The sequence below is a fragment of the Nannospalax galili genome, unplaced genomic scaffold (assembly GCF_000622305.1).
Source record: "Nannospalax galili isolate Female #2095 unplaced genomic scaffold, S.galili_v1.0 scaffold189, whole genome shotgun sequence".
Lineage (NCBI taxonomy): Eukaryota > Metazoa > Chordata > Mammalia > Rodentia > Spalacidae > Nannospalax > Nannospalax galili.
In genome coordinates this window covers 5,842,442-5,858,682 of record NW_008360331.1, presented here as the reverse complement: position 1 = coordinate 5,858,682, position 16,241 = coordinate 5,842,442, and the positions used below count along the sequence as shown (strand labels likewise).

Below are 16,241 nucleotides of genomic sequence, written 5' to 3'. Positions count from 1 at the left end.
CCTCACCACAATGCCCAGCACCAATGAGGCCTTTAGAAAATAGAGTTTAGGTAGAAAACTGTACACTGTGGAATTATTTATCACTGCAAAGTTCAGTTAACTACTCTAGTGCGATTCTTCCAAATGGTATTCAGAACATCATGGCAAAGGAGAGGCAATCAGCACCCCATTATTCTTTTAAGGACATCCTTTCTCTCTCCTCTCCTCTCCTCTCCTCTCTTCCTTTTTGCTCTTCCCCTCCCAGCAGGATTCCCTTAAAGAACTTAAATCATCTTCTGACTTGAGGTTACACGCATTAATTAGGTAAGTTACAAGCCTTGTTTAAAATACAGTACTGCTCCTGATCTTTACTAACAGACATTTTCCTTGATGTTTTTCTTCTCAAAAGACACTTATTTAACATGTCAATTTTCAACAGAACTTGTTATTCAAATAAACATGATACATATGCACATATTTCACAGAGGGAATTATGAACCTCTGGGGATTACAAACCTCTACCTATTGCATTTTGTAATAGACCTACCTAAATCTTGACCACTGTTTAACCTGCAGAATGGGGAAAAGTAAATTCTGGAAGAATTCCTTGATATAAAGTGTGTATTTCTGGTTATTTTTATGATTATGACCAGAAGTTTTGTGAAAACAATGTTTCTAGTCTATCACCTTGTTTGGTGGCAGGGACCATAGTTTAATTTTATATCCCTAATACCATAATTCACAGTATAGCATATACACTCAATAAACCTCTATGGCACAATGAATAAACAAATCACTAGAAAGAGTCCACCCAGTAGGGGATCATACTTTAAGACAGAAACAGTACAGAATAGCTGTCATAATCATCATAGCTATCAATTAATTTTACTTAGTGAGGTGCTATACTTTTTTCTTTTTTTTTTTTTTTTTGTTGCTAGCATTTAAAAGGAAAATCTTCTCACTCTCTTTCAGGATAAAATCTCTGGGAGTAAAAAAGGACAAAAAAGACTTTCATACAGCAACGTTTATTAAGCATTTGCTTTGTCTTGGGGAATAAAGAACAGCAAATAAGAAAAGGCAAAAGCTACTCTGAGGATGCAACTTTTTTACATATTTTTATTTATTATTATTTTTAATTTTTGTGTATGAGTTTATTGCCTGCAATGCCTACGAAGGTCAGAAGAGGGAGTAGGATTACCCTGGAACTGGAGTTACAGACAGTTGTTAGCTACTATATGGGTGCTGAGAATCAAACCCAGGTCCTCTGCAAGAGCAGTCAGTATTCTTAACCGATGAGCCATCTCTCCAGCCCCAGGACTTATGTTTAAATGTGCATGTTAGGCCCTCAAAATCAAAATACATATTATCCTAGTGATGTATATTAAAGAAAAAAATAAGGAAGTAGGGCTATAAAGTGGGAATAATTAAAATCTAGACAAGGTGCCTATGGAAGGGTTCATAAATAAAAATATGAAAATAAAAACCATTATATTCCTATGAAAGGACAAGAAAGGAGGAAAGAGTTGTGTGTGCAAAAAGTATGTTACTGATCTCAGTGTGCTGGCCCATGCCTTAAACTCAGCACTTTAGAGGCCAAGGCAGGAGAACTGATGTCAGTTTGTGAGATTATCTTGGACCAGCCACCATCCGAGGTCTCAAAAAAACAAATTGAATCTGGTGGCACACTTAATCTGTGCATTCAGTAGGCAGAGGCAGGATGTGAGATGAGCCTAGCCTGGTCTATATAGGGAGTTCTAGGCCAGCTAGGGCTGTGGGGAAATCATTTCAAAAACAAAAGCACCAAAAACAGGTCTGGAGAGATGGTCTGGGGTTAAGAGAACTGGCTGCTCTTCCAGAGGACACAGGTTCAGTTCCCAGCACCCACATGGCAGCTCATAACTCTCAAATTCCAGTTCCAGGGGGTCCAAGGCTCTCTCCTGGCCTCCATGGGCACTGGACAACACTGGTAAACTTGTATGAATTCAGGTGAAACACTCAACCACAATAAAAGTAACCCCCCCAATCTCCCCACCTCCACAAATTAAAAACAAACAAGCAAGTGTTTTATGGTTCCGTAAGTGGCCTGCTTCTGGGTAGTACTAGAGGGTCTCACTAGTTTCACTACAGGGGACTCAGTTTCAATGTAAAACCTATGACTGGCCAGCTCTGTGGTTTTAATTGGCAAGAACGCTGAAGGGATGGCTTGTGGATTCAAGATGAACAAAACTGGCGCTTACACTGGGTAAAAAGGACACAAAGCCATTTCAGCTGATTTTCTAATTTCAACTCAAATGAAAACAAGAAAATATTCTGAAATTATTATAACATACAATTAGTAAAGGAAGTAACAGAAAAACAAGCATGTGAAATTGAGTATCTGGAAAAGATCTGTGAAAATTAAGGAAGGAGGGACCAAACACCAGAAGCAATCCAAAGGCCCAGTGTAGTTTTATGGAGACATTTAAGGGTGGGGGTGCAATGTGGAATATGGCAGATATACATGTGATTTGGTGGCTTATTGGCTGAATTGCGCCCCTCCCCCCATACAGCTAAACCAGACCTTGCTTGGAAACAGCATCATTGCCAACAGAATTAAAGAGATCATACTTGAGTGGGTCCCCCAATCTAACATGACCCGTGTCTTATAAAAAAAAGGAAAATTTGAACACGTAAATACATAGGGAGAGCACCATATGCACCATCAAAGTTGGAAGTTTGGCTGCCACAAGTCAAAGAACTAGAAGCTAAGACCCTTCTGCCGTGCCTTGGGAAGGTACATGGCCCTGTTCGGATTGCAGTTTTCTGGCCTCCTCAACTGTCTTACTTCCTTGCTCTAATCCTCAGTTTGTGGTAATCATTGAAGCAGCCCTAGGAAACTTCTGTGAGATGATCTGGAGGGAAACAGGAAGATATTCTTTAGAGATTAGTTGCTTAATTAACTTTTGCGTCGCTTCAGTGAATTCCTTATTCTTGTATGACCACACCTGTTTATGTAGCACTTTTCAGAAAAATCGCATAAAATCTCTGCGCTTAATGTATCAGGGGCCCCTTCTGATTGTGCCAGTAATACGGTCATACAGAGGCTGAGCTGTCACTCACACGAAGAAAAAGACCTTTCTCAACATCGGGGAGCAAAAATTCAAGGGAAAGAAACGTGGCTTCTGGTCCCACAGGTTGTGCAATCTGCTCGCCCCAGCCCCGGGATGGTACGAACCCTCCTCTAACCACACAGGGCTCAGGGCAGGTTCAGGGTGCCTGGTCCCGGGTCAGCACGCTTCCCGCGTCCCCAAGGCCGAAGCGGCGCAGCCCCCGTCGGGTTCGGGAGACCGAGTAGGTCCATCCCGGTGCTCGGCCGACACACCCCGGAGGGCTCGGCGACGCGCCCGGCGCCCAGGGCGGGGAAGGCCGGTTCCCAGCCTAACGGGGGACCTGGATGAGTCTCGCTTAGCGCTCAGCCAGGCATCCCAAGCGCCGCGCGGGGCCCACACGTGCTCGCCAGCCTCGCCCCGGGCGTGTGCCTGCAGCCCAGCACCCTGCGGGGCTGAGGAGGCTTCCGGGCAGGCGACGGCACGTTCCTGTCTTGTGTCCGGGGAGTGGGTCGGCCCGGGGGTCCCTACCCCGCAGCCGGGCCTCGGTCCCGCACGCGGTAACCGCAGCCAGTCAGCAGACACACACCCACCGGTCCGCTCCGCTCCCTCGCCCCGGGCAGAAGGGGAAAAGCCGCACTGAGCATGCTCGGCGCTGAGGAGGCTTCCGGGCAGGCGACGGCACGTTCCTGTCTTGTGTCCGGGGAGTGGGTCGGCCCGGGGGTCCCTACCCCGCAGCCGGGCCTCGGTCCCGCACGCGGTAACCGCAGCCAGTCAGCAGACACACACCCACCGGTCCGCTCCGCTCCCTCGCCCCGGGCAGAAGGGGAAAAGCCGCACTGAGCATGCTCGGCGGGGAGGGCGGGGCGCTCCTCCGGACGCTCCCCTCAGCCGCAGCCGCTGCTCCTCCCCGGCGGCCGCCCCCCGCGGGTCCCTCCCTGGCTGCGGGAGACGCGGAGGACGCCGGCGCGCCGCACCCGAGCTCTGCGCCTCGCCCTGCCGGCCCTCGCCCCGTGAGAGCAACATGGGTAAGTCATCCTCTCCCCGCAGTCATTCTGACATTTCCTCTCAGCGCTGCAGGGTGGGAAGCATTTGTCGCGCAAAGTTGCGGGATTCCGCGGGTCCTCGGGCTGGGGGGCGGCGGCCCTCCCTGGGGAGCGCTGGCGCACGCGGGGAGCCGGCGGGGTCGCGGGCCGGGGTGGGGTCGGCCGGCCCAGCGCCTCGCCTCCGCGGCCTCCCCTCCTCCCCGCTTCCTGCCGGCGCCGGTCCCGGCCTCCTGCTTCCGAGGCCCGGACCGCCGGGTCCCTCCGCGAGCGAGCCCCCGGGCGGAACTTCTTTCCCCGCCCGCGCGACCTCTCCCGGGCCCGGGGATTCCTGGCGCCGGCGCGCGGAAGTGCGAGCAAGTAGTTTGGAAGGGCGATTTACAACCTGCCCGCGATTGCTTTTCCACCGGGGGAGAGCAGACAGCCTCATAGGTTGAGATGATGACTTGTCAGAGGCGGCGAGGGCCGCCTGGAGCCGCTAGCTGTTGAATTAGTGTTGGGTGACTACCGTGTGCACTGTTCCTGTGCTCAGCCGGCTTTCTGGATTCCCTCGTCTGGCTACTGTAGCAGGAAACTGCATCCTGCAACACATTTTTATGGAATTTGCATGCTGCTTATTCTTCCCCACCTCCCTCTGCCTGAATCTGCATAATCTGTATTATGTATTTATAGTTAATCCCAAGAGATTGGATATTTAAAAGCAAATATGTTTTATAGAACTATAGATAATTTAAACAGATTTTTTTTCATCAGCTACTGCTTACATGTGCGTAATTACAAACATTCCTGGTAAATTCTGTAATGTAATTAAGAACAAAAACTTTTAATAGTAGCGACTTGAAATATCTTAGCAGTAAATGTTCCCCAGTCTGCCTCCACTCCCATTGGTCATAATGCCCTCTTTCAAAAATGGACCTCATTGGTATCCCTACACTGGATTTTCTCCACTCCTGTGCAAGTTATTTTAAGCTTGAGATGTGGTCCTTTGATTGTCAATACCGTGCTCCACACATATTCAGAGTTAGATCATGGTAGTTCAGCACCCTCCAGGAAGCATGTCAATCTAGAAATCGTGCTGTGAGCTTCCTGGAAGAACACAGTTGCAGGAGGTGGTTTGAATGAAAAACTGTCAAGGGCCCTGAATTTACTTTCGTTTGTTCTCCTTTTAATGTGAATACTATTGATGTGTGGGACAGATTTCTGTAAAAACAGGATGGCCCATTTGTGTGTTATGCCCTTAATTTTGGAGTAAAATTTTTTTTTTTTTTTTTGTCTTTTTTTTTGAAACAGGGTCTCCTTGTAGCCCCAGCTGTCCTGAAACTCACTATGTAGACCAGGCTGGCCTCGAACTCACAAAGATCCACCTGCCTCTGCCTCCCAAGTGCTGGGATTAAAGGTGTGCACCACCATGCTCGGTTTGGAATAGAATTTTTAATCAGTATTAAGCCAGATTATTCAACAGTGTGTAATGTATCTTCCCTTTGCACAGATTTTAATTACAGGAACAGGTTTGGTGTAGAAAATACTCTCCTCTTTAAGGTGAGCTTTAATAAAATCCATTTAACTCAACACTTAGATATTGAATCAGGGTTTTTTAATGGAGGAAGGGGACCCAAGGCCTGTTGCAAACCACCGAATACCCAAAACAGAGGAAATTTGTTAATAAACTTAAATTTTCATCTTAAAAAAACCATAAAATTAAAAATCTTCAATGCCATTGCTTGATTAAAAATATTAGAAAATGAGAGAGGAAGGGAGGGTGGGAAAGAAGGGAAGGAGAGAGAGAGAGAGAGAGAAAGAAAAGCAGAGAGCATAGAATCCTATCTCATTTTCATGCTTCTCAGAAATTCGAGCTCCCTTTTCTCTTAGCACTCTGGGTACCTTGATAGAAGCTTTCAGCACTTACATAATCTCTAACTCCTAATGGAGTTATTTGTATGTGCTGTGCATTTAATCTTGAATTCAAGAAGAAATTTTTATGTCTGAATTTTTCTGTCTTTCCTAGTAGTTCTCACGTATCAGTAAACCTTGGTTAGATTCTTAATACTGCCAGTTATTTCCAGTTTTTGAACTTGAAAATATGAGCTCTAAACAAACATGGGTTGGTAGACATGGAGGTATTGAAGCAGAAACAGAAAAGTCTAATTGTGTGGCCTCTCACTAAAAAAGTGTAGAGTAAAATAAAAATAATAAATAAATTATATTTTTTAAAAAAGTATAGAGATTTCTCAGAGGTACACGTTTTGAGGTCAACTTCAGGCAAGCCATTTCCTTCTAAACTGCTCTTTTCAATGATGAAGAGGTTTAGTGTGTTATCAGTCAGAAGGTATTGACAATAATGTGTTAACATTGAAACGTTGGAAAATAATTTTATATCTGAGCCAGTGAAGTTTGTAACAATTCCCTAACATATACTGGTTAATGGTAGGTGAACACTTTCTACTGTCCAAAAGAAATAAATAAGGTGCTCATATTTTATGTATGTATGTATTTTAAAGATACTCTGTTTTGGTTTGGTTTGGTTTGGTTTTGTGGTCTTTGGGAAGGCCCTTGGGCCTTGTGTATGTTTAGCAAATGCTCCGCCCCTGAGCCCCAGCCTCAGACTTCTTAAAAGAGATTTTTATGGCAGTGGTCTTCTCTACAAGAAAGTAAAGGAAAATTTCTTGTTGACCATATATATTTACTATATATATATATTTAGCTGTATATGTTGTTATAATTCAGTCTTTACTGATTGAAAATTAGTCATATGGACTTTAGGGAGGAGGAAAATGAGTAAGACATCCATACTTCAAGTTTCTAGTAATTGTAGTAGGAACTATATAACCCACAAATAACTGTAATAGAAATAAATGTATAGTTAAGTATGGTGACACACATTTGTAATCCCACCACATTGGAAACTGAGGCAGGAAGATAAGACTGCTGAGTTTGAGGCCAACCTGGATTCCCTAGTGAGATCTTGTCTCAAACAGCAGCAACAAAACTTCTTTTAAGTGTGATACAAAATATCTTTGCATATATTACAGATGATGGGAATAGGGAGGTTTAGAACTTGAGCCAACAATTAGCATCTGAAAGGTCGGAATGAGGCTGTTTATTAGAAGAGAGAGAGATGACATAAATGAAAGTAAATAGGGAAGTTTTGGAAGTTTCTAGGACGTGATTAGATAGCTCGTTTGGCTAGAGAAAAATTACAGAAATAGTGACAGGTGAGAAGTATTAGCAGTCACCAGATAATGAAAGGTCGGAAATGCCAAACTAGAGAGTTTGGACTTGACTTGTCAGTTGAGGGAGTATTCAGTATTTTTATTCAGTAAAGTGTTGTACTTTACAGGAAATGACGTGTGCTGTTTTCTTACCTAAGAATAATTTGTAATCTTAAATACCTTTCTTTGAGATTTCCCCTTTCTTATGTCTTAGGATAGCACATTTTTTAGTTTTGTCATATCTGTCATTGTAGATTACTGTTCAATGTAAGTTTTGGAGCGAGCAAAAACATTCAAACTAGAAGTGCAGTCTTATTTTGAATACAAATTTTGTGCTATTTGAAACTAAAGTTTGAAATATATTCAGTATCACTGGTCTTACATTCCTTCCTATATGAGTAGTTTTTTATTTTTTTTGTTTTGTTTTTGTTTTTTAGTGTTTGATGTCAATTTCTACTTAACAAAGCAACTTAATTGCTTGAACCAGTTAGTGTTGTTTAAATAAATGGCCTAAAGAGCCATTTCTCATGCTGACTGATATAGGGATACTGTATTCAAACTGCAGAGTAATATAATAAAGTGCATGTATTTATACAATGGTTGGTACTTGAAGAATTCCAGGGTTAAACCAGGGGCAGGGATACTGGTAAATGGAAGTGCTTATATCTGTATTTGTAAATTCCGGAGTCCCTTTGGTGATTTCTTTAAATGTTCATCTGTTTTCTTCTTAGAATGACTTTAGGTACCTATTGGCACATACGGACACCAACACACACACATGCACACACACACACACACACACACACACACACACGTGCGCTCATGCGTGCGCCCCTGGGCTATACAACTTTCTATCTAGCAGATTATTAGACATCACTACATAAGTAATTACTTCAAACTCATTGTTCAAAATTGAACTTAGTATGTAGTGGTGTGCTGATTTCCCCTTCCCCCAGTGTTTACCAATTTCCTAGCACATGATTATTATATAGTATACCCACCAAGTAGGCATAATAATTTCATGGACACACATAATATTAAAATATAGTAAGCTAAATAGTGATGGTTTTGAATATAAATACATATCTTAATGTGACTAATTAAGTTTGTGTCATTTAATTTTCAATAATAACTTTTAATATCTGCCTCAAATTTTCTAAAAATTTAATAATTATGTCTCATGGGCTGGTAGAGGATTCTTTAGCACACTATGTAATAATTACCATTTATTAAGAGCTGTTAAGGGCAGGAGAGATGGCTCAGCAGTTAAGAACACTGTTCTTTCAGAAGACCTGGGTTCGAATCACAGCACCTACAAGGTCCATATCAACTATTTGTAACTCCAGTTCCAGGGGATCTGATAGCCTCTTCTGTCCTTTGTGGGTGTTGCACTACACGGGTGCATTTACCTACATGCAGGCATAACACTCATTTACATAAAATAAAAATAATAAAATATTTTAAAAACGATATTATGTTACACTTTATATACTTTTTAACTTAATCTTTTCAATCATTGTATGAATTTGGTGATACTCCATATTTTACTGATTGAAAGAATTCAGTAATTTATCCAAGAGGATAAAACACTCTAAAATTTTGATTTTTTTTTTTTTTTTGAAGTAGTGGTTTTCAAATTTTACCTTGCATAAGAATCATCTGGACAGCTTGTTAAAAAATTACTGGTCCAGCTCATAAATTCTGATTCAATAGGCTAGAGGTAGTCTGAAAATTTGCATTATAAGACATTCCCAGGTGACACCACGCTGGGAACAGTACCACCATCTAGCAGAGGCTGGCAGACTTTCTCTGTAAAGGGCCAGATGGTAAGTATTTTAGACTTTCAGGCCAAAGGGCAAACATCAAGAGTGCTAGACAGAAAAGAGAAAATATATGATGAAAGAAAATAAATATCTACAATTTCAAAACAAAATAACATTAACTGAACACAGTTTGTTGTAGTACAAAGTGAAAAATTGGAATTGTATTTTTCAGGATAATATTACACTTAATTCAGGTTCAGAGTTATCCTGCTATCAGAGTGTTTGTGGATGTTCATCTGTTAATGCCTATCTCTATTGCAATTTTATGATTTCATCTTGGAAACATTTTGAAGATAGTTATTATCAAATACATACAATTTTTTTTTTCTTGTTTTCGATGTGTTGAGGGTTTTGGACCCAGGGTTCTGTGCAAACTAGGTATGTTCTCTACCAATTTTCTCAATGAGTATATTTATTGAATGGAAGGCATTTATAGACTTCTATCTTCTCTTGATATTTTCCATTTAGCATGCAGCTTCCAGTTAAAGGCTGGGTAGGAGATCCTTGTGAACTTGTTTGAAAAGCATTACTGGAACTGGAGTTTGAATTTGAAAAATGTGTCTATAAAATAGTATGGAGATCCTGTTTTAACTTTGGACAACACAGGAACTACACAAAACAGATCAGTCGTTACTTCTGATTTTAGCAGTGTTATCCAAATGACTTTATTGTAGTATAAATTTTTCATATAAGGACTATTTTGCATTGACTTTTAGGTAAAATTTGTTAGGAAACAAAGTCTGTAGCAAAGTAAAATTTAAAGACAGGGTTTTAAACATTTATTTTTACTTTTTAATGTATGAGTGATTTTGTTTTGCCTGCATGTATGTAAGTGCACCATGTGCATACAATGCCTTTGGAGGCCAGAAGAGGGCGTTGTTATGGACAGTTGTTAGTCATCATGTGGGTGAGAGGAGCCAAGTTGATCCTCTGCAAGAGCAGTCAGTGTTCCTAACCACTAAGCTGTTTCTCTAGCCCCCAAAGATAATTTTTGTTTGTTTTTGTCATTCGTAGTGGTTAAAGTCATTTCTTTTTGTTCAGAGCATTTCATTTGTGCTCTTAGATTTAAAAAAAAAAAAAAATCACAGTAAAACTTCACAATCCAGTAGGCTTCCGGGTAGTAAGTCAAGTCATAGTTTGCAGTGTCTATCTCTGATGGAGATGCACAGACATGTCAGTGGTTAAGTCTGTGACTGCAAGTTAAGTTCCCTGGTGGTGGTACAGTTGAATGATACATTGATAGATTAAAATATTTTCGTTCCATAAAGCTTATTAATGACTAATAGAATGGAGAACAATAAACTTCAAATACGTTTTTAAAGCATAGGTTGGGAATTTGTTCATTTAGCCTCTTACTGTTCCTAATATATTTTTACCATCTTAGTAGTAACACATCTTCTAGATTCCACTTGAGTTGGAATAAAATACTGGATTAACATTTTCTTAACTTTGAAAATATTCTTGCCCATTGTTACATAAAAGCTTAGTAGAAGTAAATCCTTAAGTAACTTGGAAAGTTCTTCTTCTAAAAACAGCTGCAACAGGTACCCGTCAACTTACGAGACAGGGGAAAAACTCTCAAAGCCTTTTGATTAAGTTGTTAGTTGCCCTTCGATATTGTTCCTAGTGCCCTCCCTTAAGTAGCTAGTCTCACTGATAGGTGGTTTTTGTTGTTGGGTTTTTAAAAATTAATTAAATTTGTTCTTGGACAATTTTACACATGTACATAATATGTACTGACCTCCCTCACTTCCCACCCTCACTGTTATTTTGGATTTTTGAGAGACTAGATATTACTGTGTAACCCAGGTTGGCCTCAGACTCACGACTCTATTTTTCTCTGCCTCTTGAGTACTGTGTTTACAGGAGTGTTCTAAGAAGTCTGACTAAAAGGCGTGTGTGTATGTGTGTGTGTGTGTGTGTGTGTGTGTGTGTAGATGAGAGATAGAAATCCATGTCAGGTGTTTTTCCTCACAGGCTATTGTTTGTTTTTGAGACAGTCTCTCACTCACTGAATCTGGAGCTTACTAATAAGGCTAGACTGACTGGCCAGTGAGCCCCCAGCAATCTGCCTGTCTCTACCTCCCTCAAGTACAGAGATACAAGCGCTTGCCTCCAGGCCCTGCTTTTTCAGTGGATGCTGTTGATCAAGCTCAAGTCCTCATCCTTGCATGACAAGCACTTTGCCAACTCAACTATTTCCTGTTGCATTAACTTTTCTTGGGGAGACATAAAGGAGCAGAATCACCCCAGATGGGCACCTATTATAGACCAAAGTACGATCTCACTAAAGTGTAACTTGATGAGACCAGTGAGTTTATTGGACTTGCTTACAGAGCACAGATAATAAAGAGTTACTTAGAGGAATATGTGTGACCCCCTCAAAAGCTATATCACCTCCAAACCCCACCCCATCATGGAGTCTAGCTTTGAATTAACCTTCCATTATGGTCCAGCATCTTCCCTAGATCACTTGCAGTTAGGGGAGGGGACCCTCTGGTGAGGGTCTCCTGTCCCTCCCTTCCTTTACTCCCAGGGAGTGTTTGTAACTCTGTTACCATTTCTCTAAGACCTGGCTAGCACTATTTTGCTCTGCTTTAGTTGCCATGGCTGTTGTGGGCAGTGCCCAAGGTGGCATCATGTTGTCGGGAGAAAAAAGCTGCTATATAGCAACTCCCCACCCTAAAAGATTATTTTTTAAAAAGTACTTTATTTTATGTGTATGAGTGTATTGCCTGCATGTGTATAAGTGCACCCATTTTGTGCAGTGCTCACGGAGGTCAGAAGAGGGTGTCGGATCCCTTGGAACTGGAGCTTTGGATGGTTGTTAGCTGCCATGTGAGTGCCGGGAATTGAATCTAGGTCCTCATCCAGTGCTCTTAACCACTAAATCATCTCTCTAATTCCCCCCCAATGTCTTGAAAACATGTTTGAAGTTAGTCCTTAAGTTACAATAGGATTATATTGGTTTACTGAAAGGTAACCCCATCATAGCTAGAAAATAGAAATAAAAATGCATCTAGTTTTACCTACCTACTGAATACCAGAATGACACGTAAATGATAAAATATTTCTTTGTTTAGCTTGAGATCCATGGCATTGAAAAAGAATATTGCACTCATGTTGACTAGCGTAGGATGGGAAAAGATCAAAATTCAAAGAATGGTTCTCAATCTGTATTTCTTTTTGTGCCATCATAATAAGATTGAAAAGTCATAAACTGGGGGTTGTATATACACATCTCAATTTGGTACTGTAGTCAAAATGAAATGCTGATTCTACATAGTCAAAAGTTTGCATCCTTGGGCCCACATTCCTACATGGGAAAAACTGGTTGGAATTGAATTGAATCTCTAAAGACTATCTGCACACACACATCATGGGCAATCTAATGCCAAGGATAACCTTTACAACATTTCGTATATCCTACAAAGTTGACTGCTTAATCTTTTTGACTCATGAGGTATCTGAATTCATAGTGTCTGAGATTTCTGTTATTGCTGCTGCTTCTTTTTGTCTTTTTGAGATAGGCTTTCTGGTAGCCCCAGCTGGCCTGGAACACACTGTAGACCAGGCTGGCCTCAGCTCACAGAGAGCCACCTGCCTCTGCCTCCCGAGTGTTGGGATTAAGGTGTACATCACCATGCCCATTTTGTTATTGCTTCTTAATTATGAAAGATTTAATTGTTTTAAAACTGTGGTATAGTTGAATTTATCATTACTTTTTTTTTGTTTGTTTTTTTTGGTCTTTTTGAGACAGGGTCTCCCTGTAGCCCCAGCTGTCCTGGAACTCACTATGTAGACCAGGCTGGCCTTGAACTCACAGAGATCCACCTACCTCTGCCTCCCGAGCACTGGGATTAAAAGCATGCGCCACCATGCCTGGCTAAGCTGAATTACTAAAAATATTTTATTATGTTTATGTGTTTGAGTGTATTGCCTACATGTAAGTGCACCCATGTTATGAAATTCCTGAGGCGGTCAGAAGAGGTCATCAGATCCCCTGGTACTGGAGTTATGGAATGTTTTAGCCACCTTGTAGGTGCTGGGAGCTGATTGCAGGTCCTCTGCAAGAGCAGCCAGTGTACTTAACCACTGAGCCATCTCTCCAGCCCCCTAAGCTGAATTTTTAATTGACCAGAATGAAATGAAAATTCATAGAGAGAAAATTCATTCTCTACTTTTTCATAGACTGTGTAGTATAACTAGACTGGCAATTTATATGTTCTTTATATACCCATTTTAAAATTTTCTTTATCTTTTATTATCATTTGTATGTGTGTGAGTGTATCTCCTGCATGTGTATAAGTGCACCAGTGTCGTGCAAAGCCTCCAGAGGTCAGAAGAGGGCATTGGATTCCCCTGGAACTGGAGTTAGGCACAGTTAGGCCAGACTGGCTGGCCAGCGAGTCCTAGGAGTCCTCTTGTCTTTGCCTCCCCAGCTCTGGGGTTACATCACCATTCCTAACATTTTTGTGTGGATTCTGGAGATTTAACTCAGGTTCTCATACTTACAAAGTAAGTACTTTGCTGATTGAGCTATTTCCCAACTCAGCACGCAGTAATTTAAACAGAATATTTACTGCTAAATTATTGAGCAATAATAGAGTGAGTAGGAAACTCCAGAAGGGTAATAGAGGCCTGAGAAAAGTATATCCAAGGAAGGGCAAAGCTGGTTTTCATTGAAATACGTACTTACAGTATTCGAATCTTTTTTTTTTTCTTTTTTTCTTTTTTTCCTCGTACTGGGTTCAAACCAGAACTTCGCACATGATGAGCAAATTCTCTAAATTCTCTACCACTAAGCTGTACCCTTGGCCCCCAGCCATCTCAGTAGCATAGAAGTTCATTTTGGTCACCCAGGCCAAAGTGTGCCCCTGGTCAGCTGACCTGTAAGAACAATCTGGGGGGGAAAGGCAGGATGCTAATGCAGGAGTGGGTACACAGAGAGTTGAATATGCAGAAGAAAGTGAGGCCCCTGTGCAGGCTGTGCTTGGATTGGGAGCATTCTGCAGAAATTCCACACACTAATGTGTATAGTTGGTATAAAACATCCCTGGATGGCCTGCCCCACAGGGTCTTTAGCATATGTACTAAAAGAGGTATAGAGACAGTTGAGAAAACAGTGATCTGAACTGAGGTCCAGATGAGCTGTCGGGCTTTTCTATACAGAACTGCTACATGAGTTGAAGGGGAAGAGAAGATATGTGATAAAAGCCAGGGCTTGTAGGCATTTGACACTGGGGAAAATTATGTAGGCTGAGCAGGAAGTAGAGTACCTTTAATCCCAGGCAAAGGTAGGTGGATCTCTGAGATCAAGACCAGCCAGGTCTACATAGTGAATTCCAGGCCAGCTAAGGCTATAGGGAGACCCTGTCTTGAAAAAACAAACAAAAATTGTGTGTGTATGTGTGTGTAGGCACACATGTACCATGGCACATATATGGAGGTCAGAGAACAACCTCAGGTGTAGGTCCTCAACTTCCACCTTGACTGGATATTTGACACTGTGTCTGACAGACTAGTTGGCCAGCTTGGTGTTTACAGCTCAGGCTGTAAGGGTGAGTTTCGATCCAGGTTCTAAGTAAGTTAGTTGATAGATGAATGAATAAATATATACTTATTTATTTATTCATTTATTTATTTTACTGAGACAGGGTCTCCCTATAGCCTCAGCTTGCCTGGAACCGGCTACATAGAACAGGCCAGCCATCATCTTACAGCCTTTGCCTCCAGAGTGCTGGGATTACAGGTGTGTGCCACCACGCCCAGTTTATTCTTTTAGACACATGGTACATTACTCCTTTATTTATGCATGTAGTATTTGTCTGAATCTGTCCCTTGTCTGATTTTCCCCTCCTGTCAGACATCTAGAATCTGGGGCAGAACTTGGAGGCAGGATATATTTTACACTGGAATCTTAAGTGCCAGAAGCCACTACATCCTAAGCAGACACTTGAGTAGTATCCTAGTGAAGCTCATATTCTGATTTTAAGTCCAAATCAGTGTACTAACTCAAGAGGCTGAGTGGACTGTGAGGGCCAAGAGACAAATAAAATAGGGCTTGAGACAGGGAAATACAGGAAAATAAACCAATAGGGCATCATTCTGGAAGAATCCTGGTGAGAGAGTGCCGTTGTTAGGAGGTCTTAGGTTGGCTTGCAGGCATTATAGGTATAAGGAACTGGAACAGAAAATATGTTTCTAGTAATTATTATATTTTTGTGTTTAGACATCCTCTATGTGTTGTGAATGCTGTTAGCTTAATGTGTATAGAAGCAGAGTTTGAAAGTATATTCATTGTATTTTACAGCCTCTTCTAGAGCTCTTCTGTGCAGAGGTCATTTCAGCAATTCAGCAGTTCAATGTGCAGATGTAACCTGTTACATTGCAGGTTGCATTTTCACTAACATTGTTTGAGTATGGGTCTTGACCTTCTTTAACGTGATTTTTCTAAGTTGTCTTAAATATCCTGGCTATTGACCACTATTTGATAAAGGAAGTATAGTAAATTTTTCTGTTTAGGAGACTGTGGAAATTACCCTAGTATTTTTCTTGTTCAGTTCTCAAAGAATCTAAGGCTGGCCTTACTGTGAGTTGCTGTGATTAAGTGAAAAAGATAATATATTAATTTGTTAGTAGTTTCCATCATGCTATATGCTAAAACTATATTGACAGCTCTAAAACAATGTAATAATTCTTGAACTCTTACAGTATATATGGAATAAAATTTAACTGTCCTGTTTTACGTGATAGTTTAGTATTGGTATAATGATGAGCAGCTATCACTCTTGACCCTTTCATCAAACATAATTGTACTAAGACCATAGAATTTCCCATTTAAAATAAAATCGATTCCTCTTTCCATTCAAGAATGAGGGAGTAGAGCTGGAGGGATGGCTCAGCAGTTAATAGCACTGGCTGCTCTTGCTGAGGACCAGGGTTCGATTCCCAGCACCCACATGGCAGGGAATCCAGGTCCCTCTTCTGACCTCTGTGGGCATTGCATGACACAGGTACACTTACACACATGCAGGCAATACATTCATTCACATAAAATAAAAATAACAAAATATTTTTTTAAAAAGAATGAGGCCTGAG

General features: G+C 41.4%; 1 protein-coding gene across 7 annotated transcripts in view; it reads left to right on the top strand.

Moving 5' to 3' along the window:
* The first annotated feature begins 3,938 nt into the window (after window positions 1-3,938).
* The window catches only part of Rap1gds1 (Rap1 GTPase-GDP dissociation stimulator 1), a 122,510-nt gene continuing 110,207 nt past the window's right edge, over window positions 3,939-16,241 (top strand). For all 7 annotated transcript variants that reach the window (XM_008826186.3, XM_008826182.2, XM_029560230.1 and 4 more), the window contains exon 1: window positions 3,939-4,093. In XM_008826186.3, the coding sequence (XP_008824408.1) occupies window positions 4,090-4,093 (4 nt within the window). In that variant the 5' untranslated portion in view covers window positions 3,939-4,089. The remainder of the gene's footprint in view (window positions 4,094-16,241) is intronic.